Below are 26,006 nucleotides of genomic sequence, written 5' to 3'. Positions count from 1 at the left end.
CCATGGCTCTAATTTCTCATTGTAAATAATGTTCATTCATACGCTGAAGAGTTGAATGACAGAAAACGTTTTACATCTGCACACTTTTTTCTTACTGAGAGTGTAAAAAATTGTACTCTGCAGCTGAGTAGGTTTTAGTTACCCCTAAATGCACAGAAATATGAAAGTCATAAGTTATAGCTGAAGGCCTGAAGGCAGAAATTAATGTTCTTACCATGTAGTGCAGAACTGCTTCAGCCCAGGAAAAAAAAGTCACCTGGGCTAGTTGGATGATTAGTCGGGCCTTCCTCTGTTGTACTGTGTCCCCAGTTACTCTCCAACAAATGTTACTGGAAATAATCATTGTTTTCAAAGCAAAACTATAAATTGTTTCTAAATATATGCATAACATACCTGATCTATTCATTGCATACAATACCAGTGTATGCTTCATACTAGTATGCATGTTTAATTAGGCAATTATTCTCTTTGCATGAGTTTTTCTTTGCTTAGTTTATTTTTATACTCCTTACTTCACTGCAGCCTCTCTAATGATCTCTTCTACTGCTCACAACAACCCTTTGGTTGAGGCAGTTTGTTAGGAAAGTGGGTGCTTGGATAATTCACAACTGTGACGTTATTCCAATATGGGCATCAGACAGGAGCAACATTTCCCAGGCCAAGCTGAAAGAGGTCAATATTAGCATGAACTAGAAAGGTTTTCTTTTCCTACTTATGTAGCATCTTTCTTTCTTTCTAAGGATTGCTGAAGCTGCTGCTTACAAAGGCTATATGATCTCAGCAGCCAGTTATCTCATCTCTATCAAAGTAGATCCTCCTCCCAAGTTGTCCCACAACCTGTCAGGATCTCCTCTTATCACCATCCAGCTCACTCACATATTGGTAAGTAAAATGGAAACTCTCAGTTTAGGCTGTCCTGATGGCTGTTCAAAGCTGCAATGTCTGCAATGACTTCTTTGCCGTTTTCTTGCAGCTTCTGTGGGCAATTTTAGTAACAATTGGGATGGCATTTGTGACTATAATATTGTATTTTTTTCCATCCATTTCACATAAATGACTTCTGTTTCCATCATAGCAAAAGGCTGCATGTGCTGAAAAAGACAATGAAGTGAGAAGTATAGTTTTAGGACTTTCTACATACTTTGTTCTATGGTTACGCTTGTGCAGTTTGCAACAGAGTGATGTGAATGGCTGCTTTCACATTGGAGCTGACAGAAAATGTTTTATTTATGGTTTCTGCTTTTGATTTTTCTCTACACTAATATAAAACTCATGTTTTGAATGATCTCATGAATGAACCGAGAGATACAACCCCTCCGAATACGATGGGCAGAGCAACACGTGGGGTGGGAGGGGAGCAGGTTCAACTCTGATCTAGCACCTGTCCTTTCTACAGAACAGGGGAGAACTCTATTTTGAATATGAGAAACACAAAGACAAACTGTATTCAACCTGATCGATTTCAGTAGGCCATGCAAAATTCACTTAATTAATTAAATTCTCAGGTGGTGGCACCTCATGTTATTTCTGCTGGGCTTAGTGCAAAGATGGAGGAGACAGTGGGAAACAGACATGAGGAAGAATCTTTAGACATAGAAATGAAAAGTGTTAGTTGATGTTTTCCAAGCTGAGGACTCTCCAGAATGACCCTACAGCTGGGACACCTGAGACAGGTGGGAACTGATCAGTGGGACGCTGGCTGTATGATGTGAAGATCCTTTATAAAATGCACTTAGAATTATTTATTCAGATACCTCCTCAGGCTTTTAGAGTGGTGATTTACAGGCAGATTATTAAACATTACTGTTTTTATTTTATGCCTATTCTCTGTGAAGATCACTGGGATCCTTGTCTGCAGATAGAAATGTCACATTTCCCATCACAGCACACTGCATAGCAGTATTTTTAAACCCATCCATTTTTACTTTTTTTTCCTTCTTTTTAAAGAAAAAAGCATCCCAATTGTCTCCATAGGTTTTTTGTTTGTTTTTTTTTTGCTTTGGCTTCCAAAGATAATTCCTTATTATAGGTTGAGAGCAAACAGATCAGCACATGATCGTTTAGTTTGGCTGGGGTTTGATTTAGACTACATTTGAACACTAGAGGTATATAGAGGTATATTGTGCTATGAAGTATAGCACAAGCTGGGGGGCTGAGGGAGAGTAATGTCACCATTCCAGCATAGACCTGCTACTCTGTGCTCCAAAATCCTGCAAAATAACAGGAACCAAAAAACTTAAACAGTCTGCAATATGAGCTGCAGTTGTTCTCATGTTTTCTTAATCTGTAATAGCAGATTTGCTTATAAAAATATATCTGTTATAAATAGTCTATTAAGTGTTGGTAATAATATGTTGCTAGTTGTTATGTCTAACTAACTGGTACCATCCAGTTACTTGACAAAAACTCAAGAGGTACAGAGAGGAAAGCAAAATAATAAAATCACAAAGGAAAAAGCAACAAATCCAAACAAATAGCTTTCCCTATGAAAATTTAAGCTTGATGCTAACTTCTTTCAATTGAACTGATTCAGCTCTTGCTACCCCAGTGAGTCCTGTACAGAGGGACTGTACAAGCAGAAAAATGTGAGAAATGAAAGGAGAATGTTTTGTTTCCTTGTGCTGATTGTAGTGGTGCTTGGCACAGCTCAATAAGACTTCTGTTCTTTTTCCTATGAGTATATGAAGAAGGCCAATCAATGAGCAACAGAAAGCAAAAGGCAGTGAAATAAAACAAGTCTGCTCTAGGAAATAGTTTTAAGATGTCCGTGAGCTGAGTATTGACATTTGATTCAAGATTTCAGGGAGCATTTATAATTCCACAGACTAATTTGCTTGTTAAATCTTCCATAACAAATATGCTGTTAGTGCCATGCGTACACAGTCCTGCTTCCCTGGTACCCTTCACCAGTGAAACCCTTTCAGGTTTTCCTGTAAATCCTATCTCATGTTCTGTAACATGACTTCCTTAACTCTCCAGAACCACGAATCACACAAGAATGTCAACGTTATTACTGTAGTGTTGCCTACGCGTCTGAAAAGTGTTCTCTTGGAGCACTCCTTTGGAAATGGAAAAGTGCAGGGAAAAGTTGAACCTCTTCTCCTGACTGCTCCCATCATAAAGTCAGGATGAAAGTCCTCCTGCAGCTCAGCGAGACTGAGATAAGGTTAAGGAATATTTTCATCGTGCTCTTAATGAGGTGATGTGACTGAGCTGCCTCTAAATGTACCCAGACATGATCCTTCTCTCTGTTGCCTTTTGTCAGGCCAGCAGCATGCAATGTCCCAATGTTTGTTTATCATTGCTGATAGGAAAAGAAAATGAGAGAAGAACAAGTTCCAATCTGTACACGAATATTCGTGCTACCATGAGAGAGACAAATCAATGTGGAGTCAATTTATTTTTATGGCAAGTTAAGTGTTGACTAATTTATATATTGATTGAGGAAAAACAATGGTTTTTGCTCACATCTGAAGAACAAAGGCTTAATTTTTAACTGGGCAGACTTTACCAGAAAATGTGAATACAATATAACTAGAACTGTGGCTCATACAGAGTATTCCACAATTAAACAAAAAGGAAAAAAACAATAAAAGCTTTTAATTTAAAAATCAATACACAGTTCAGTACTTTCTTATATAAGTTAAATCTTTGCTACAATGAGTACAGAAAATCAATTGAATTCAAATGAGAAATGAACATAGTTACAGCTAATCTTCTTGTTCCAAGGCAACCTTAAAATAGCAATAGTCATTATGGTGATATACGACATCTCTAAACAATGCAGCAATACTTCTGTACTGTTAATGTTTTTAACAGAATCATCCTAGGACTCATTTTCTCATAGGAATTCACTCTAAAGTCTACAAAAGCACAGTAACAAAAAATACGTATTTTCATTAAGCACATTTTCAATTGCCTGCTGTAATAACAAGGATTACGTTGCAGTGAGTTATAATTCACAGAAAGTTTATTTTCTGTGTTAAAACTGACTTTGGATTTTAGAGGTGCATCACTTCGCAGGCATTATCACTCATTTGTCATGAGATGCCCACAATACCTGTAACTGAGTCCCTACCCTTTGATGGGGAGACTGTGACAAGAGTGACGGCACCATGAAGTAACTGAATGCTTTTGGAAGTAAACAAGTGAAGTTTTCTTTCAATTCTAAGTTTAGCTTCTGATTTTCATTCTTCAGTACGTGGATAATTGTATATATCAAGTTCTATTTTCAATTAATACCTACACTATTACCTGTTTCCTAAGGAGATGGAGTGACACTGCATCAGAAGTCCAAGATTAGTCCATTGCAAGCAATAAAGTCTGAAAAATTCCTTCTGTCTTATAAACCCAGCACTGAATTCCCCAGTCATTCTATTTAACAGAGCTGCGGCATACTGAGCTATGTTGTGCTCCCTTTGATTGAACATTTGTCACTGGAGGAGAAGAGAAAAATTCAGGCTTTATATTTGATGCGATCAAATCTGGTCCAATGAGGCAGAGTTCTCTCCCAGCCTCTCTTACAATTTTAAAATTCAATTTAGTTCCCCTTGTTTAAGTTCCTCATCACTGACTACATCCTCAGAGCAGCCTTGCATGCAGTGATGGCTTATTGCGGGAGTTCCAGACAGTTGTGCCACATTTAATGAACTGCCAGGATTCCTTTGTGTTTCTTTGCACAGTGTTCATGTGGATATATATATACTTAAAATATTATGGGGAAAAAAAGTTACAATCTGTCTTCCTGGTCAATGTGATTAGGCTCCAGGTAATTGCTGTTTCCTGGAGGGAAGTTTAAGAAGTTCTTGTCTATTTTTCTTGCTTTGTTACAGTTTGATCCATGACATTTCAGCATTACATTGTGTATTGTCTGGGTTCACCCTGACATCTTGTGCATACTGGCAAGCTTTTAAGATCTAGAATTATACAAGGAAGCCACTTGCTATCTTATTTTTTTTTTGCTGTGTTCTCACACATGGCAAAAATTGACTCACTGAGAAGACCGTGTGCCTAACTGCTGTGATTTACTCATAGGCCAGTTTTCCATCTCTGACATCTTATCTTTCATGTGTATCTGAGAGAGAGAATTGCCACATCACCGCTTGTTGCACAGGATAAATGCAAGATGTTCAATGAGCTTAGATGTACATCTGGGGGGAAACAATAAATATATGAATAATCTTGGAAGTGCAAAACTGTCAGAATGTACATAAAGGGAATAAGAAACTGAAGGTTTGTGGTGAAAATAAGCCTTCTGGAAGATATATATGGCCTTAGGCTCTGCTTTCATTTCCTCAGCATGAGGATGAAAAGGAGCACATAGTTCAGAGGAAGAGAAAGGTACAAGTTTTGCAAGGTACAAATCTGATTCAAACTCAGACTGAAGTGGTCCTGCACAACCAAATCTAGCTGACCCTGCCGCAGCGCGGTGCTCAGACTGGATGATCCCTAGAGGTCTCAGCCTAAATGATTTCCTGGTTCTGTAATTTCATATTCCCTCTGTCTTTGCTGTGGCAAAACAGCAGCAAATCTCAGAAGACAGAAAAGAACATTTCTGCCTGATTCTACCTGGATCCAGGATTTCAGCACAAGCTGTTCTGTCAGTTGTTGTCTTGGTTACTGGCTGAGTTGTTGAAATAGTAACCGCTCTATCATTTTTATGGTCAGAGTTTAGATAAGTAGATGGAATTTCTAAATTCTTTACACTATGCCAAATTATTGCTACACCAGCAATGGTATCTTTGAAAATGCCTACTCCTTGGTGACCTTTAGGCATAATGGAGTTCAATTCATTGAGGCAGCAATGAATTATCATTAGGTTCTCCTTATTTGTGGCTCCAAATGTTTATCTATCTCCCTTCCATCCATATGAGGCAGCAGTATCACTAAACGTAAGTGCTGTTACAGTAGCACCACCAATCCAATCCAATCCAATCCAATCCAATCCATCTATTTAGTTCAGGCAACACAAAGATAAAGTTTGGCTTAGAAAACAGAGTTAATTTTAGTTGAGGAATGTCAGAGGAGTCATCCTTGAGACAAATCTGTGGATGGCAGTTTTCTGGCTTTGCTTTTATTCCCCTCCCACCACCACTTGTTGCATTAGAAATTTTAACTCCACTCCTCATGCTTCGCAACAGAGGAGCAGATAATGATGTTAACAGCTAGTAATAGCAACTTGGAGAGGTTTTTTTAGCAGGAAATGTGTGGCTGTTAAGGAGGGATTTTCCCTTTTTAAAGAATAAAAAATAGAGCCTTTCCCAATTGAAGAAGCTAACACAAGCTGGATCAGCAACAAGATTCCTATCAGGATGGGACCAGCCAAGAGGAACTGCATTTCAGTGACTCATGCTGAAGTTAGCTCTGCATACCTTCCTCCTCTGCAGTGACTCACAATAAATTTCAGTAATCTTGATCTGTTCAAGCTATCATCTAATAACTAACATATGCTTGCAAGGAAAAAGTACGCTTTAGACCAAGGCAGGGCTTATATCATACTATTTTCAGCATGAAAACCAGAGCATCACAGTTTAGGTGAGACAGCAAAAACTTAGAAGTGTGTTTTACAGGGATTAATCATGTGATGTGGATCAGGCACACTGCTAAGTGCTGTGCTGAAGTTGTGTTTTACAGGGTGCTAAAAAATGAGAGAGCAAAGAGAAAGCAATAAACAGAAAAATCCCACGAACAGATAAAATGAAACAGAAACCTAATATTGCAGTAAATAAAGCCTGGGGTAATTTTCAAGTCTAATTCAGAATAGTAACGTTCTTTGAAAAATCAAACTTAAATTTTTAAAGAAGGGAGGCTTCATACCACCACCACAGAATGAGGCTGCTGCTTTATTTGTGTGTTGCACTGTAGGAAGAATTTTCTGAGCTGGGATGACAAGATGTAAGTTGGCAGATAATGTACGGATTTGGGGTAGAAATAATCCCTAGATGCATCGTTGTTTATTACCTAGATATAAATATTTAGCCACTAACTTTTAGTTCAGTATAAGTCACCGCGTCCATTATTTGCATTCATGCTCAATGCAGAGCTGTGAAATATTTAGTCCTGCAGAGTATGACTCAGTCTGTTTGCTCTATGTGAGAATGAAATAACATGGTATTTCCAAAAGCTTGGAGACGTTATTGTGAGCTACCTCCAGACTCCCACTCTGTATAAACAGGAGGGAGGATGGAGGTTGTAGAAATACTTCAGTGTTTTTTCTCCATGAATTGGAGAAATTGTTATGACATGCAGTATCGGTTGGTGTGAAAAGCATCTGTAACATCTGACATTTCTGCAGGGCAGTCATGCAGGACGGACACTTTCCTTTACTTTTCTGTGGCTGTAAATTGGTGAATGTGAGAGCTGAATCCTCAAGGAGATTTCTCATTAATAAAGTAACAAACGAAACAATATCCTACAGCACTTAAGAAATGGATTTGTTCATGGTACACTACGCGAATTATGCTGCTTTTTGGCAACAGTTTTTATGATGGACTTTATATTAGTCTAAAGATGTTTTAAATAATTTCAATAGTTACAACTTGAGAAGAACTGCTGCCTGTAATTTTCATTCCTTGTTTCTGTGTGCTGTAATAATTGATGTCTAATAGTTAAAGCATCAGACACACCAGGGAATTTGGTTTTCCTGAGCAGTGTTTTCAGCAGCACTGATGAAATCTTTCTGGTTCCCACTTGTTATTAGGGATGGCAATTCTACCCTCAGCAAGTTGTGGAATTTCAGATTTAGGAAGAATCTCTTTTTCTCATTTCCCTCAAACCTAAAAATAATTTTGCATGCGGGAGATCAATGGTGATAGTTGAGTTGTGATTCATGCAGAACTTTTCCCATAGACTTATGTTAAATTAATGAAGTTAATCAGAACTGTTGTTATATTGTGATGAGCCATTCTCCAGTCTAACAGTCTTGTTTTTTTCTTGCTCAAGGAGACAAAACTTGATTATAGAACATGACTAAACATTTAGTGGGGCCACAATCTTGTGTAGACTGAAGCAGCAGGAGCTCATAGAAATTAATACAAGGATGTCAGTTAGTATGAAGTACAGAAATCTCCGATAGGAAAGACCTCAGGCATGCTCACAGTGGCTCCCAAGGCATTACTGTAAAGCCACTGTACTTCCCAAACTGACTAAAATATATAAAAATGTGACCACTGTGAATCCATTTAATGCCACCAGTAAATTTGCAGCCATTGTTGCAGACTGGCATAAATGAACTTTGACACCTAAAATTAAACCTTAAGCTGAAGTTGTTTGATGACTGGCAGAGGAGGTAAAAATGTTCCCTTTCTTGGTCTTGTCTGTGCAGCACCGAGTCCTCCTAAACTGTCGCTAAGGAGATGTGACATCTTCACACATTCCTCATTAGCAAAGCAGTTGGGCTTTATGTAAATTCCTTCAAGGAAATATTTCTTCTGAAATATTTCTTTTGAAATATTTGCCTTGAAAATCTGCCAAGAATTAAACTGTTCGAGGGGGTAAAAGAGGTGTGGGGGAAGGAAGAAAGTCACCCAGGGAATAATTTAATGTAGTAAAAGAAAACACAGCACAAACACCATTTCTGCTTCAGAGAGGCATCACTTTGCTCTTGGGAAATGCTGGCAGCGTGATACAAATAGGCAAAAATTCAGCATTCTCTGCGGGACTGAGTTCTCTTGCAAAAAGGCCGAGTGCTGTCAACTCCTATTCTCTTTAGAGCTCAGTATCTGATAAGGTCAGGTTAACTCCTGATCTTTCAGGTCAAAGCTTTTGCTAAGTGAGATTCAGTTAGATGCTCAGGGCCCATTTATTATGGAATTTGTAGCCAAACTGGCAGAAGCATTGAAGATGCTTACTGATACAGACTGCACTCACACATAGCAGAGAGAAGGTGCTTCTCTGTGCAGCCACTCACTTGGTACATGCATGTATCTGCTTGGAGTCATCACACAAGTGTGTCAGCCACAGCATCAAACAAATACCTGTGCTGGACAGTGAAATCGCCACCCTTAAATCCTAACTAGAGGTATGCTATGTATCTAGCAGGGAGCTTTCTGCAGATTTCTCCTTATTAGCATTAAAATGTAAAGGAATGAACAGTAGTGTGGAAATGGACAGGTAGGAGAGGTGAAATGGGAAGCTGAGTGCAAACCATTTGCTGCAGAAGTCCCATGAAATCCCTTGAAGGCAGCATGAAAGGTACCAACTCTCTGTAAATGTGATATTCAGTCTCACTATTTACTGTAAGAAATGTGTAACCCCACTTCTCTAATATCCACGGATTAAGTGATGTTACTTGATGTATTTCTCAGCTGAGTACGCAAACATCAAACTCAAGCATATCCTGCAAACTCTAACCCAGAGGGAAGAATGGAAATAGTCCCAGTAAGTTTTATAAAGTGAATTAGAGGGGATTAGTGCTTTATTCATGTGGTAAAGGCTGTACTCCAGAGAATAAAAGAGCAACTCCAGTATACAGTCTAATTCTTTACTATATACTCCCATTCTTTTTCTGGCACAATCTGCAGACTGTTGATTAGGTTTCTACTTCCCTCAAATTCACTTTCATGTTTTGTGTATTTCAGAACTAGATTTACATATTTTAACTCATTCTTTCGTTTTCTCTTGGGGAAAGTTAGAGCTCAGTAAACATAATAATAATAAAGCAGCTATAAATATTCTTCCACCTAAACGAAAAAAAACAAGTCACTTAAAGTTTATTCCCTGCAACTATCAACTAGCCAGAAGAAAATACATGTACTGGCAGGAATATTGAGCAGAACAGCACATTTTAAGTGGTTTCTAAATACTTTTCCTGGAAGGCAGACTTCAAAAAGCCAAATGTTTAACTGTGACTTTTGACTCAAAATTATGCTCCTTCTGCGGAGAAATTATAATCCATGACTTCAGGGATTGTCACAACTAATGGTGTCTTGAATTTTGCATGTCACTGAAGTGCTCAGAATAGATACATATTCTGAATATCCGTACAATTAAAGAGCAAAAAAACTCAGCCAAACCCTGAGTATAAAAAGAAAAGAGTTACTTGCTACCTCCAAAGTCTATAAAATATCCTGAACTCATTCTTCTTCCATGCTGTCATCGTGCCATCTTAGTTCTGGAGACTTCTTATCCTATCTGAGAAGATCTATCAAGATTTTGTTCTTTGACGTGAAAAAGGTTTTATTTATACAATAGTCTTAACCAATGCATAAATATCTTCTTAAAGCAGAGATAAAAACAATAGTACCTACATTTACCTGAACTTGATGGGACATTTTCAAGTTACAGAATAAGCAGAAAAACTGAATTTTGCTATTGCAAGGTGTGCTGCTTTATCTGTATTTGAATCATTCTTGCTTGTCTGAAGGTGAGATATGGAGATCTATGTTTTTTAATGATTACAATTTTGGGGATGTGCTGATAAGAACTTGCCACTCTTTGGGTTTCTGCAGAGCACCATGTTTAATAAGTGAATGCATTTGGAAAGATAGAGGGAAAAAAAAAAATCAGAGGAAAAAGGTACTTAAAGCCTATAAAAATCCTTTATTTTCCCCATATTTTTTAGCATGACTACACCAAATCGTAAGTTTTGATTGCACCACAAATGTGACTTTTTAGCCCAGAGCTACAGAACCCTGAAATACAAAATGTGTCTTAAAGCCACTGATGGATTACGGACAGGGCTGAATATTCTAAACTAATGGAAAATGATGACACTCCCTGCATTCAGATTGATGGTACTGGTTTTCTAAACAGGAGATAAAGATGTACGAAGTCCCTGTAGTCTGTACTAAGTTACAGGATGCACAGTCCTGTACTACTTTAGTTACATAAACTTGTATGGGGCAGCTCAAGCACGATTGGCAAAGGAATACAAGGGATAATACAGATATGAATATTTCACATTTAGTACAATATATGCCCACTCTGTCATGGAACATCTGCTGATTAAGGAAAGTATAGGCTTAAAAAATACATATCTTTCAGTGCTTTTGGAGAAAAAGATTGTGCATTTGGAATACAAGACCTGATGAGAATCTTTGTGTCTTATATTTTAAGACCTAAGTGTACTTACACATATTTGTGTATATTCAGTTTAATTCACTCCAGTAAAAGAAAGTAATTACTACAAATTTGGTGGGTTTTGATTAAAAACTATGTGGTTTTTTTTTGCTTTTATTTATTGGCAGCAAGACAGATGTGACCTAAACATTGAATGCTGCCACAGTTGTACTATGATTAGTGTGTGATCTAAGAGCTTTCTGCTCTACCCCTCTCTGCCTTCTGGTTTATATCCATCACTCCTGAGGAGGAATACACTGCTTGACACTGAGGATGAAGGCCACAAAGGGAGGTAGTTGCCCATGCAGATTTCAGAGCAGAGGGATGGTTCTGGATGCTATCCCAGCTGGCCTCAGCGCAGATTGGTAATTTATACCCCGGTGATAATACGTTGTAGTGCCAGTAACTTTTTATAACACTCATAAAATTCCTTATTCCTGTGGGGATGCATTCCTCCAGTGTGGGCAGTAAAATGATCACTTTCAGATGTCAGTGTGGATTGTTTTACATTGAAATCTTGCCAACTATATATTAAGGTGACCAGATTTTCTAGGTGCCAAGTCAAGGAGAAGTAATTTGGAGAGATAGAAAGAGGAGGAATGCAGATCACACCTAGGATATCACATAAACTTGCAGGCAGGCCAGGAGTCCTCTCCTCCTTCTCATATCTACCACCTACTCATCTATCATATCTTGAAAGTCAGATGCTAAATAACCATGACCGATGGTCCCCACAACCTGTTACGATATTTTAGTTATAGTCACTTTTGTTTATAATTTAATCCTGGCACTCCATTCCTCCAGTAGAATCTATGCAAGTATTTTCCAGGGTTCATTCTGCACTGCTCATACCAACTACAAAAACTCCAGACCTGAAGAAAATGTTAGCAATGAGGCAGTGCCTTCCAGAGCTGCTGCTCCTGGTGGTGCCAGGCCAGGCTGGGGAAGGAATGCACTTGTTGAAATCTCCTGTTGGCATGACCTGAAATGGATTTTTGCAGTATAGAAGTTGCACGAGCATTAGGTCTTTCCAATCAGATTTTTGAAAACTAAATGGCTTGGGATGAGTCTATAAAACAAAGCACCTTTCCCTGTATTATAATCCTGCCTTTCTTAATAGATTTTTTGGACCACCCATTAAGATTCTTAGGTGGTGTGTTGAAATTGCAGACAGATTGGGCTTAAACATCTGGAAAAAAAAAGAATAAGATCCCAAGACAATCAGTGAATTTTAAGCAATCAGCCATTCCTTCATTGTTCATTGTTTTTCCACCCATTAGAACCACAATGAGAGATCCTCTCAAAGGTACAAAGGATTTTAAGATTTCCAGTGTTTCAGACATTGCAGGCTGTTTCCAGGATGCGAGGTCTCAGGAGGCTGTCAGTTGAATGTGGGACACAGCTACAGAAATTGTAAGCTTTTTGAATTAGGTTCGGAAGGATAAAGGAAGGGAGAACTTAATACAAAGCTGGGAAAATACTACGGAACATACAGCCCAAGTATGGTGTGGAAGAATTATTCATAATGCTGCCATTCTTATTTAGTCTCTTAGGGCATATGAAACCTTTAAATTTCCAAATGGGGACTAAAGCTTCTATTGCTTCCTTGCTTGTCATCTTCATTGTTCCTCCTTCAGGTCTGAAGGAAAAACAATAAGGGCAAGTCTTCTTAGCCTGTTTTCAATTTGGCCAAGTTCTGCCTTTCCCAGTCCTTGCCATCACAAAGACTTCTTAACTTCCTTTGCAAAATGAACCCTAAATCTGACTTCTTTTGCGAAAAGATGCTCTGGCTGGCAGCAATGTCTAACGCTCACGCAGGCAGTTCACCCTTTTTGTAAAACTGGCTCTGTTCCTATCAACCCCTTATCTATCTTTTATTATTATTATTTATTTTTATATTCTTAATTGTGTGAAAGAATTGACAGATGTATATAATGTACAGGTCTGCCCACACCAGCCTGCAGATAGGAGGACATCCAACATGTTCCTTCTTACTTCAGGCCAAAACCCTTAAATCTGGACTAAGCTCCAGGAACTGGAGAAACCAGTTTTGTGATGAAAGTGTTGGTGTCCTGGTGCAAGGAAAGAATGGGAAATATCTGCAGATGAAGATATCAGTTTTTCAGTCAGTCATCTATTTGCTTGCGGCAGGACAGAATGCAATCTGTTTTGTGCATTAAAGCTCCTGTTCCCAAGGCACCTCATTCATTTGTTTATGAGGCAGAAGCACATCTGTGGAACTATAGTGGCCCCTAGATAGCATGATTTCATCAAGAGTGGTGGGGAAAAGCCAAATGGATGCTCTTGTGTTGCAGTCAGCCTGGGACTTTTCTCCTGCAGATCAGTGAATTCAGCTCTCTCTACTAAGGTATAGGTTACTAATATAGTCTCCTTAAGGAATCTCATGGAATATTTATCCTGTTTGACACAATCAACCACTTTCCATTACATGTGTACCTGCTGTATAAAGTACGGCAAAAATACACTTCAAAGAAAAGATTAGAAGTAACTCAGGAAAGCAATATTCTGTCACGTACACAGTGAGTTTGGGTTTTTTTATTGTTTCTTTACATTTCTTTAGCACTACGATGCTGTTTTTGTTTGTTTGGTTTGTTTTTTTGGATGGTTACACTCTTTGCAAATGGTAAAGAACATAAGAGTGTTTATTTGGAGCACTTCTTGAGACAAATTGCTTGTTTGCTCATGATGAAGTAATTAGCTATTCTAGAAATGCACATACGCTATTGAGAATGCTTCCATAAATACCTTTGCACTGATGATATATTTTGTCTTTCCTAAGTTTGTACTCAGTTACAACTTAGTTATTTGTCACTTCTGTTTTCCATATTGCCAGGTGTGGACATAGTGATAAATAAGGTCAAAAAATCCACTTAGACACAATTCACTGTTGTCTGCTCCCTGTAGGAGTCCTCTATAACTGTGAAGAATACATCTAAAATATAGTACCCTGATGTGAGCAGATGCTCCATCTGTTTTGTTCAGGTGTAAATGATAGCACGTAGAATAAGGTTTTCAGAAATATTTTATAGTGGCCTAACTCCGGTCATAATTTGTTTCCCATTAACAAATATATAACAGAACTCTCTCTTTGGTGGAAAGCAGAAAAATGCGACCATGTCTCTGCCCTACATAACTTAAGTTTTCTGCTTCCATTCCTCCTTCTGTTAAAAAATAAAACAAAAAGTGCTAGGGAAATGTCAAGGCTGGTTACTAGGGAATAGCATGGCCCAGGAAAGTAGTTCTGTCACTGCACTGCCTTACTGCCAGGGAAGTTAAGAGTCACGGTGTACTCCCTTTATGTGTACTTGGTTTGGAGACCAAAAGCAAGTCAGAAAAAGGAACGTGTTGTACTACTTCACATAGACTGATTCTCATTTTAAGAAAGGGACTATTATAATAATTCCTTAGCAATACTGCCAAATTGTTAGTGGTCCTAGTCAAAGCGAGCTCTGACTGAAGTGTGAAATTAACTGAATTACCATTCCCAACAAATTCCAGATCATAGAAGAAGATGCCCTTGATTCTCAGAAATGTTTGGGCCAGAACTGCAGTGTCTTGTTTTGCTCCTCACCCAGAATAATAATGTGTGGGAGGGAAGCCTGCTTGTGTTACTGCAAAAACAGCCCATGTCTGTCAGGGGCCTGGGCTTGCTTGAGTGATGGAAAGACAGTTTTTGCTGGTCTAAATGATACTGCTTTCTTACAGGGAGGTTTTCTGTTGTCAGTGTGTTGGCAAAACCTTTTCAGCTTGAATGAAGTTGTCATCCCCAGATTTGTGTTTAGTGCACAGTTCTCCACGCTCTGAAGCCCAGGGGGAAGGTACTTCATGAAACAATTTAAGCAAGCTCCTGGAGTTATGTTTCTCCTGTTGAGTCTGAACTAAGATTAGGTTGCTCAGCTTAGAAGGCAATTTTAAAAGCAGCTTTTTTATTCGTATATTTTATTCTACTTTTCCTTTTCAAATGAATAGTGGACCCGCATTTGTGCTGCTATGACAATCTCCAAAACTTTTCTTACTCTCCACTCTTGCTGACAGGGCTGATTAAATTTAGTAGATGTCTTCTTAGATTAACACTGAGCACTCTGTAGATCTCTGACATCTATTTTTTCTTCCATTTCTTTTCTGGGAATTATAATGGATTTAATTGAAATTTATATTGAAAAAGACATTTTAGATCAGTGTACTGTAGCACTGCTACCTCCAGTTCTTCTCATCAGCCATGAGACAGCACGTATGTGGATTGATATATATGTTCCCATAGACAAAATTACAGTACATCAAATCTTTATCTTGCTGCTATGTACATTTGTAGTGATTTTTGATTTACCTTAATAGGTCTATGAATACCAGGATCTAGCCTCTGTATCATGTATGGTAAATATATAACCTAACTTGATTCTTGAATTAGAAAGCAAAACACAGAAACAGTATCCTATACATACTTTTCAAGGATGAGAAGATAAATATTGAAAGTCTGTTCATAATTGTATGCAGGAGATATGCCAAATTTACAGGCTGAATCCTATTAGAATGTTTTCCCAGAACAATACTAAGCCTCTTTTTAGTCTGACATAAATTTGACACCTGATTTCATGCTAACAAGATGACATTCCCAACTTGGAATAAAAATCAAATGAACTGTGCTTGTCTTACAGCCTTCATTGGGTATAGCAGAACATTATACAGAGGGATAAAGAAGCAATTCCACTGTGGGAGAATTCTTCAGGAACTTTTAAGCAGGCAAGATAGTTTAGGAGAAACAGAGGATGATGTAATCAATCCCTGCTGTCAAAACAGGACTCCGTTGATTAAGTAACAGATGAATCAATGTATTCAATGCCATCCATATAAAATTATTAGATGGGACTGAAGAAATAACAGAATGGAAAATAAAACCTAGTAATGTATAGCAATTGTACAAGTGCAAATATGCGTAATGAAGAGAAATGTATGTGGAGGTCAGCACTTGGATACACTTCCAGTGATCAGTACTCATGTTTTGTCTGGGGCTTGCTTTCTATCCATAGCTTTGATAGTATTCACCTTCCTGTACTCTCTTAACAACCTAAAACTCTTATATATGCCTTCCTTTATAGTTAAATGGACATTTAATGTCATCCCAGAATACTGAGAAGCACAATCCCAGAACTGACAAGCATGTCTAAGGTGATTTTAGGCATCGAAGGAAGACTTAAAATTGCTGTTTACCAGCTGCATAAATAAAGGGGTGAAAATTGGGTGGGTACTTGAACTGAGCAGTAAAAAGTTCAGGACTTTATGAAAAGAACTGACTGCAGCAGAGCAGACAGATGGGGAAAACGGGGCAGGCTGAAAGCTGGGGAGAAACTAGTCACTATGTAAGGTATGCTAAAGAGGCTTTTGAAGGTGACCTACTCCATCAGGTGAGAGTGGTGCATACCTGCAGAAGCTTAGCTCAGAAGTGAACAGCTGGTGAGAAATCTTGTGTAAAAACATCGTGGTCCTGCTTCTTCCCACACATAAATCCAGGTTCTTTTTAAGTATTATCCTGCAGTTGTTTTTGTCTGATCCTCTGTAGCTTAATGGAAATGGATTCATAAAACTTTGTGAAACATGATTTAAAAGAATAGCAGAAGAATAGTAAGAGAGAATGTTCTGGGGCCCATTGACATCTTCCTTTTCTGTCTGCACTGTCCTTGAAGCACCCTGCTATTCCACCAGCAGGATTGCTTAGTGTCTCCTCTTATGAGCACTTCAATTAATAGCGAACTTTGCTTCAAAGACATAAGATAGAATTGCTTTTAAATAGCACCGACTTTTCATCAATACAGCCTCATCAGAAATCAGCCACCCCAACAGCAATCTTACAGAGAATTATCATGAGTTTTCAATTCTCTCTTTAGGACTTCAACTCATGTCTAGGAGGAACGAGTGACTGGCCTGTGGGAATAACACAGAAGCAGTTCTCTAACAGTTTTTGTTCTTTATACTTTTTCATTTCATCTGAGTTTTATTCTCTCAGACTGGGGATCATCATGATGTAAACTGGATTTTGCTTCACTGGCGGTTGGATTGTGGCAGAAATGAATGAACTTCAGTTGTAAACAAGTCGAGCTAAATATGCCCGTGTAGGAGGTTCCTACAGCTTCTCAGTACCTGCTTTGTGGAATGCAGAGGCAGTAACCACCCCCACCACCCTATTCTCTTCTTGGCCTCTGTTGGGCATCTCATGTCTGCAGAAGACCATCAGGAAAGGGCAGAAATCTTGTTGCCTAGACACACAGCAGATGTTTTCAGCACTAACAGTATCAGAGGAAAAGTTTTTCCCGAATAGTGATGTTTTGTAGCTTAGAATTGTTTGAATGAATAATTTATCACATTGTTTCTATGTTTTTTGTTTTCTTTACAACATTCTAAAATCCTTTAAGCCTTAGCTTGCTCTGGCAAGCTCTACTGTTCCCCTTCCTCTGTTGTTGCTTGTTTTATGAGCATATATGACCTAAGATTAGGTTTTATAGACTGAACGTTAGTCCCTTGTGTATCCATTGCAACTCAGGCAAAGACTAATTTACTCTGCCTTCTTGCTTCAGTTCCTCATCCCTAGCATGAGTATAATAAGATGAAATCTGTATTTTGTTATAGGGATTGAATTAAATAGTAACTCTGAAGTGAAGTGAATCTTCTAAATAGCAAGGTCAGGTCTTTTTTAATAAGATGGCATGACTTAATAGTGACTAGTATGTCAAATTCACATAACAAAATAGTAGAAAATAAAGATCACGAGAGAGGAACAAATTCCCCACACCCTGGTCTCAATTTATTTTAAACAGCAAAACAAATGAAACTCAATTAAGCTCATAAGTCAGAGTGTGAATAGAGTCCAGAAAAATGTCAGCTCCAATAAATATGACAAATAAAAGTATTGGCATAAATTCGGAGAATTTTTATCATTGGAACCACAATAAGGCCTCCTTTAGTTGATCTTGAGACATGACTCAAAATGTGAAGAATGAAAAGATAAATACAAATACAGGGATTTTTCTTCTAAATGCCGAAAGGGTTATTTTTAACACAGTAAACGTTTTCATTTTAAATTAATGCAAGACAGTGCCATTGGAAAGACTTCTCAGTGGGCCAGCACAACCAGCTGAAGTATTCCAGATAATCTGCACTGAACTGCTATGGAGCTGGATAAAGTAGGTTATGGTATTAATCAGATTATAATAATCCAGAGCATGGTTCACAGCCTTCTTTATCTGCTCTTTATAACGAGGCCTGAGTTACTGTTCCTTAGATATAACATTTTTTTGAGAGAGAGCAAGCTTATTGCTCAGAATTTAAACTCTGTGCTTGTCTTTTATTTTCTCTACAACCTGGACTATAGGAGCAGAGGAGCCCATACTTCTTCTTTAAAAGTACATCACTTTTCTGAAGAACCGTGGGCACGCAGCTACAAGCTGCTATACTGACACCAGGACAACACCGTAAGATCAGCCATGGGTTTGTGTCTGTGCTTTTTGCTCCACCACTCTATCAATGTTATCAGAACTGCTTTTGATTGGATAAATGAGACTCAGACCTCAAAGTCTGAAAGACCCAATCCAGAAAAGTACAATAGTTTTTACTCAGTACTACAGTGATTTCAATGACTTTTTGACCTAAAATACCTGAGACATTTTGTATCCTTTAATTAAATAACATTGCTGTTAAAATGACAAATACTGCCAATAAAAGAATACATTTATAGTCATTCAAGTGATCCACCAGAATAATTGGCCTACAATCAAGCTGTAATTTGCCCTTTCAAGTAGACGGAATGATTTAGATTGATATAAAAAATTGAGCTCTTTTATTTTAGGAAGGGATACGTGTTCATTTCACATTCCAGATCTTTTCAATAATTAATCATGAAATGTCATTTAGCTGATCTAAAATAGCTTCTGACAAAAACAAAAGGAATTTGCACTTAGTGCGAAGCCTTTAATCGTGGGTGTTAGAAGTGCATTATGTGCAACTTAATCACAGTCTGCATGCCCTTATTTACATGGAGACTTTGTCTTGTTTCTGACCATTCCAGACTATATTGAATGATTGTATCCAAAAGCTGAGGCACAAGGTAGATTTCTCAACGTCCCCACCAGGCTGCCTGCCTTATTTTCTGGTACTGATCAACGCTCTTGTCCAAAAATCTACCCTAGTGACTGGTAACTGATAGGAGCGTCTGGGGAAAATCATCAAACTAAAACGGTCTGTAGTATTTTATATGATGTATTGCCCTGGGATCAGGGTGCTCTGTGAGTGTAAACTGCTATGAAACCTGCTGAATACAGAAGAACTTAAGATTTCATAGACTGAGTTCAGAATATGGATCTTATTTTCTACTAAAAAGTCTTTTAAATTCCTGTTTAATCCTCATTTTTATTAAGCTTAATATCATGCAAGACCTCTCTTCAGTGTGTATCTGTTCATACTCCAGACGTTCAGAACACTAAGAGCTGGGAAAAAAGATGACACAAAAATGAGTGTCTTAAAACAAGCAAGGAAAGGTACTAAAAAAGATTTGGACAGAAAAACCTAACATAAACAGAAGTTTTGGCCAGCAAGTTAAATTATAAGGGTAAAGTTTAAACACAGCTGTTTCAGAAAACCTTGAAGGTTTTGTGGATTCTTCAGTCTTACAGGAATGACTGTAAGAACAAAGCACAAGAAACTTATATGCAATTGATAGAAATAAGAAGTGATGTAAATTCATACTCAGAGCCAAACAGCACCTAAGTTCTACTGAGATTCAGAAAGATATCGCTAGGTTAAAAACACAGTGTGACTCTGCACTTCTTGATCTGGGTTTGAACTGAATGCAAATACCATGAAAAAAAGCTTTTCATGTGGCATTTCTGGTCTGTGGCTCATGAGGCGCTGTGAGGAATCTCATGCAACCATCATTCCCATGGAACTGAGGAAGATGCAGCTTGTGGGATGAGTTTCAGAGATGCTATAAGTAAACCATGCTGTTTTGAACCTGCATCCAAGATTTCTGAGCTTTCTAAATTTAAAATAAAAAACAAAAGAAAAAATGGACTGGGAACAATCTGGTTTTGATAGAGTTCATCCTCGTGCCAGGGACCACTGTTCATTATTATCCCTTTCTTGTGATCTGCCCACTTCAATTTTAAATAGGCTTTGTGATATAGTTTGATTAAGCTGAGCCATCACAAAAGCTGAGTGCATTTATCCTAGGCAGGCACAGGGGCTCATCTGTAGTACAAAACTCGACTTGCTGTCTGTTTATATATATCTTTTCTTAATTTCTTTTTTAAATAAAAGGAAGCCAAACTAACTGCAAACAATCTGGGCACTTCACATACTTGCTGGTTTCCATATGCCACAAATATTTCTCTATTTGGGTTGTGTCCATTTTTCATCATACATTTGAAGCAGACGTTTGCTATCTCACTTGCTAGTAGGATCCCTGAAGAAGAAACTGCTATGCAAAAAATACTGCTTCATTCTGTCTGAAGTTACTTTGTCAGATATTTCATACTTTCAGTTAGACCTCTTGTATACCACGTACTGGGGCAGGAAACATCATCCATCAAAGACATCGCCTCCGCTTTTCCCAGGTAGTTCTGTGCTTAGTTTCTATGATTTGTGTAGGATTCTCATATGTTTATTCTTATTATTTATTGTAAGTTTGGTCTTCAGGAGAAAATCCATTCTTCTGTTGAAGTCACCATTTCAATAGAAAGATTTAACTTTAACTGGAAAAGTCACTGTACCCTTACTAGTTCCTGCTGGAAAGTGTATCTTTTACACTTTCCAAACTATCATTTGCTCAGCTAAAGAGCCTGCATGTTTTATAGTGGTGATGTGCTCCTTCCTGAGCTTCCTGGAGGCAAATTTCAAGAGCTGGATGTTCCGAGTTACATCCTGTGCCTATGGTCTGTATTTTTGCTGCTCAAAACTCTGAGCCTATGGGACATCTTTTTTCTTCATCATGCCAGCCCCTGGGCAACTGCTCTTATTGCATGTCTCATTGCAGTCACTCATAGCAGTTCAGAGGGAAGGCCCTACTGACCAAGTGAACTGCCCATAGTACTTTGGTTAGTTGAACTTAATTTTACAGCAGAAAAAGCCAGGGCCAGAAACAGAACTGAGAGTGGAAGCTTTCTCCAACCCAGAAGTTTACAATACTTCTGATTTCCGTCTTTTTTACTGCTACAGATGTGATTGTTTGACTTATAGTTTATGAGATGTTTTGAGAGAAAAAGTGCTATATATAAATGAAAGATGTTATTATTACTATTACAGGGTTCTCCATAACTTTTATAGTTCAGAGGCTGTCAGCATTTTCTTTAGAAACCCTGTATTTTAGTTGTCTACAGTTTGGCCTTCAAGTTGTTCAGAGTTAAAACTTGAAGTAATAGAAGCAGGGCTCAAAGCAAAATTGTTGTTCCTTCCAATCTCCTTTTCTTAAAAAATGGCAAAAGCTCTTCACAAAAGTCTTAGATAAATAAATGACACTGTTGGCTTCAGGCCGTGCTTTGTCATGCTCTAAAACTCAAAACAAAACCCATGAAAAAAAAATCCATCAAAACAAACTCCATCCAATGAACAAACAAAACTCCAAAGCTTGGTTTCTCTATTTTACTGAGTATCTCTGAAATCATTACCCTAGTGGGATTGCTTTTGCAGGTCTACACAGACTTGGTGGATCTGATCCTCCTGACTCTAAAATCAGAAAGAATCCTCAACACCAGAAGAAGAGCAGCCTGGGAAAGGCAAAGGCAATAAGATATTAATAGGGAAATTGTGTGAAAGGAAAAATGGTATATATGTCCTTGGAAATACAGGTGGTAAATGTGCCTTCAGGATTCATAGGTTATGTGTTATCCAGAAATGTGTTAAGCAGTTCTGCTGTTGTGCTTCAGATTGTGGTGATGTCTCTGTGTCAGCACATTGAGGAACGTACGGTAGTTATGTAAACATCTCAGATGCCAAGATACATTTTCTGGGCAGAGAATTAAGGTGACTGAAATTAATTATCTACTCTGTTACATGTAGGCTGAAAAACATGAGAGTGAGACCTGGAAGAAACAGATTGAATTGCTTTGAAAATTTCTTTCTTTTTTTTTAACTCCCTCCCCAGTGAGGCAATTCTTTATCATGCAGTGAACTTTCACACAAGGAAATAGTGTAGGAAATGTGGAATTTTCCTTACTTTAATTTTCAGATTGTCATGTTAGTTTTACTTTTCCAATCCCACATTACACCAAAAAATGAAAAGTCAAAATTAAAATAGTTGCCCCTTCACTCAGAAGGGCATCCAGTGAAGTATTTAAGTTTTATATAAAGTCTAAGGAAAAAACCTTTTGAAGAGTTTTCAATCTAATGGGTGAACTTACTTATTAAAAGGGTAATTTCACATCACAGAAAGAATTTGATGGATAAGCATGCATGTGATTTTCTTTTCTGCAGTGTCTGTGTATGAGAAAGTAATCCAAAGCTCTCCCATAGGTAATTTCATACTTCATCAGGCTTCTGAGTAGGATGAGCACAGACTGAGCACAGATTGTTTGTGTGCACAATATTTGTAGCTGTGGACCTTTTTTTGGATAAGATCCTTTACTATCAGATGAACTTGAGTCTGAGCTAATCACAGTGAGTCTGTCCTGTGAGCAGAATGTATTTTGTGAGGCTCTGGCTCTCTGTGTTCATCCACGTGTTTGTGTAGTTTCAAACCACAGCCAAAATGCTGTCAGCATTGTCCAGAGAATGTCTTTAAGTTTGCAGCTTTGTGTTGTGCCCAAACACATTATGTCTTCCAGCTCAAGAACACTGTAAAAATCACCACTCTAGAAGTTGGAATTAGATGGCAATAGTTCTGTTCGAATAATATCCACCGTGTTTCAGCCTAAAATGGAAGCATTCTCTCAAAGTTTTCTGTCACCACAAGGAGTGAAGGGGAAGGATCGTTTTCATTTGCTTTCATCAAATTACCCTCTAAGAAAAGCATGCTTAAAAGCCACAACAAAACAGGATAAATTAAGCCCCCCCACCTCACCCCCTTTGTTTTTGTTAAATGGAAGCATATTATAAAGGCCATAATCAGAATGAGTAGAAAACCCCTTGCTTATAATTGTGGGAAATCTGCATGCGATATATAGTTTTCTGGAGATATTTTAAACCTTGCCTTGGCCCTTAGCATGCCAGCAAACCGCTTTATATAGCCTGTGTCAGAGGAGCTGTGTTAGTAATTGATGCTGGGGAACAAGAGACTGCTGTGCCAGAGTCTCATGATTGCCACATTCATTGGCTGTGTGCTATTAACGGCTGGACAGCAGTCCCCCGGTGAACATACATTAAAGGCTTCTTGTGTTAATTACTAAGAAGGAGTAGAGAAAAGTAGGTATTTGGGATGTCATTTTTTGACAGACGAAGTCAACGAATCCAAGTCTAGTGAGTGCTGTAGCCTATAATATCCCTGTACCACACAGACATATGCTGCAATTTGAATAACATATATAGCCATCTACGCAAATTCTGTTCTATGGGGTATGTTACTATGTATGCTTTCATTTACCTTCAGGTTTTTCAATATTTTACCATGCTTCCATGAGAGGGAGGGACTGTTAGGCACCCAGTGAAAAGAACAGAGTGGAGCCCTACAATCTAGCTGCAGTCTCACTTACGTACAATACGTCAAGGATCAGAGCGGATTACTGCTGCTGGGACTGCCTAAGGCTGGAATTAGTTCCACTCTTCCTTCCGTTAAATTAAAAATTATTTGATTGTTGTTATATTTCAGTCCTCGAGGGCAGGGAACAAAGAGAAGCCACAAGCAGAACAAGTGGGATGTGGATATGGGGAGAAATAGTATTTCCGTAGCCTCAGTGTGCAATGTGCAATACAGATTGCATCTAATAACCCTCAGTATTTTATCAAATAGCGACTCAGTACACCTGAATGTTTACATTTATATCTCAGACTTCTTCACACATATTTTGTTTTTGTTTGTTTGTTTTTTCATGCAAGCTCTTATGACACATCCTTATGTTACATTCTCTAAGTATCTGTAACTAATTAAAAGACCTTTACAGACACGCATAATTTTGACTGTCTGAGTTGCACTTTCCCTTCGTGGGGAGATCCATGTGGCACAATACTCCTATCTCTGTGGTCTAGGATTATTCTCTAGGTACATCCCCTTAATGCAGGTGGTTGAAATTTTTTCCAGCAAGGCTGTACATTTCTCCTCACAGAAAGGTGGGCTGTATTTCTGGGTGAGGATATAGCTGGAAACGATGGGAGAGATAAAGCAGTGGGGGGTGGTGGTGGCATTGCATACAGTGACTCTTTTCTGTCCTGAATATTTCTGGGCAAAAATTTATTTTTGAATATAGCAGCTCACATTTGCATGCATTAAGGCTGCCTGTATCTGAGTCAATTATGAACAAATTGCTGGAAAACACTGAAACCTGGAATAGCAACAACAAGTAAAATGTATCCCCAGAGCAAGCCAAGCCATTGCACTGCAAAGGGCTCGAGTTCTGGAAGAGACAGCAGTCTCTTGCTGGTCTGATGGCACTTTTGAGCAATGAAATCTGTTGGTATCAGAAGTCTTTGAGGGTGTCAATGAGAAATTTTGCTGGCCCTATGATAGAGACAATGATCCAAAACTCCTTTAAATCCAAATAAAGACCTTCACTGGCCTAAATAGCTTTGGGATCAAGCCATACATTCTGTAATAATGCTCACTTTGTAGCCAGATAGGGCTGAACATACGGATCCTAATGATTTATTGGAAAATGTGATGAAAACCTGTAACACAGCTCTGATTACAGTTAGGAGAGGATGCCTGTGAGACTCTGCGTTATGTTCCCACTATCCACAGCAAAAACTTTTGTGTGCAGGGGAGTCCAAGAATTCCAGTGATTACAGAGATGCCACTGCATTGATGCCAACCTACTGCACTGAAGAGAATCTAAATATATCTCCAGGGATGGACTTTTCCCCCTTTTTCTTCTTCTGTCTTTAGAAGTACTTGAGTTGAATACTTGGTTTTGAATCACCTATCATGTGTGTTTGCAAAGGAACATTTCATCTATGAGTGTTGTTTTCTTAAAAAAAATACAGATTTTATTTTAACAAATCACTTTTTAAAGGTTCCTAAAAGAGCATGAGTTTACATAGATGTGGGACAGATGTGGGCAGCATGTGTCATTGTTGGTTATAAGCACACTAAAAGGCCTTAACGCTGTAAATAATAGTTGGAAGGAATTTCCTGACTCATTTGGACTCTGTGACAGGTTGATCATTATCCATTTATTAAAAAATCCATTTATTTTTAAGGCCATCAGCCATTTATTAGAGTATTTGTAAACTATAAAAGGAATGTCTTTATTGGAAGTGTGACCTCTCTGGATATATTCCCATGGATGCTAGGAGGTCTTTTTCCAGAAATAACATTTAGTGAAAGAATGAAATCTCCATGTTCCATGGCTGTGACACTGAAATAGTTGCTATTATGTTCTAAGACACAGAGTTCCTAGAACTGAACAGTTTTTCTTATTAATAACTCTTAATCACAGAACAGAACTCTTCACAGCAGAACAGAAATGCTGTGCCTTGTACCTACTGCACTTACAGGGAGTTTCCCTCCTAAGTTCAGTAGGAACTGAACGAGTGCTTTTAAAAGCAGCCGTCATGCCACGGTTTGCTGCTGCCATTTGCTTTTTGGTTTGTAATTTTTCCAGAAGCTATACACAATTATCCTAGTAAATTAAATTGTGCAGTTGGCCATTTCTGTTTGCATATCATTATAGCTTTATTATGCCTAAAAGCATTTCCCCTATTTAAGCAATATATTTTACTTAAAAACAAGAAAAGAAAATATGCCAATCGATATGCAGGGTGCTCGTGTCACGGGAGCTTACTGGAATGTTGGATTC

The 26,006-nt window shown here is 38.2% G+C and overlaps 1 protein-coding gene across 4 annotated transcripts in view; it reads left to right on the top strand.

Annotated features, from left to right (window-relative positions):
* ADGRD1 (adhesion G protein-coupled receptor D1) overlaps positions 1 to 26,006 on the top strand; it is a 115,639-nt gene that overhangs the window by 19,770 nt on the left and 69,863 nt on the right. For all 4 annotated transcript variants that reach the window (XM_015878381.2, XM_015878382.2, XM_015878385.2 and 1 more), the window contains one exon: positions 741 to 882. In XM_015878381.2, the coding sequence (XP_015733867.1) occupies positions 741 to 882 (142 nt within the window). The remainder of the gene's footprint in view (positions 1 to 740; positions 883 to 26,006) is intronic.

Source organism: Coturnix japonica, chromosome 15, assembly GCF_001577835.2.
Source record: "Coturnix japonica isolate 7356 chromosome 15, Coturnix japonica 2.1, whole genome shotgun sequence".
NCBI classification, from domain to species: Eukaryota; Metazoa; Chordata; class Aves; order Galliformes; family Phasianidae; genus Coturnix; species Coturnix japonica.
Note: the sequence above shows the minus strand (reverse complement) of the source record. Positions and strands in the feature narration are given on the sequence as shown.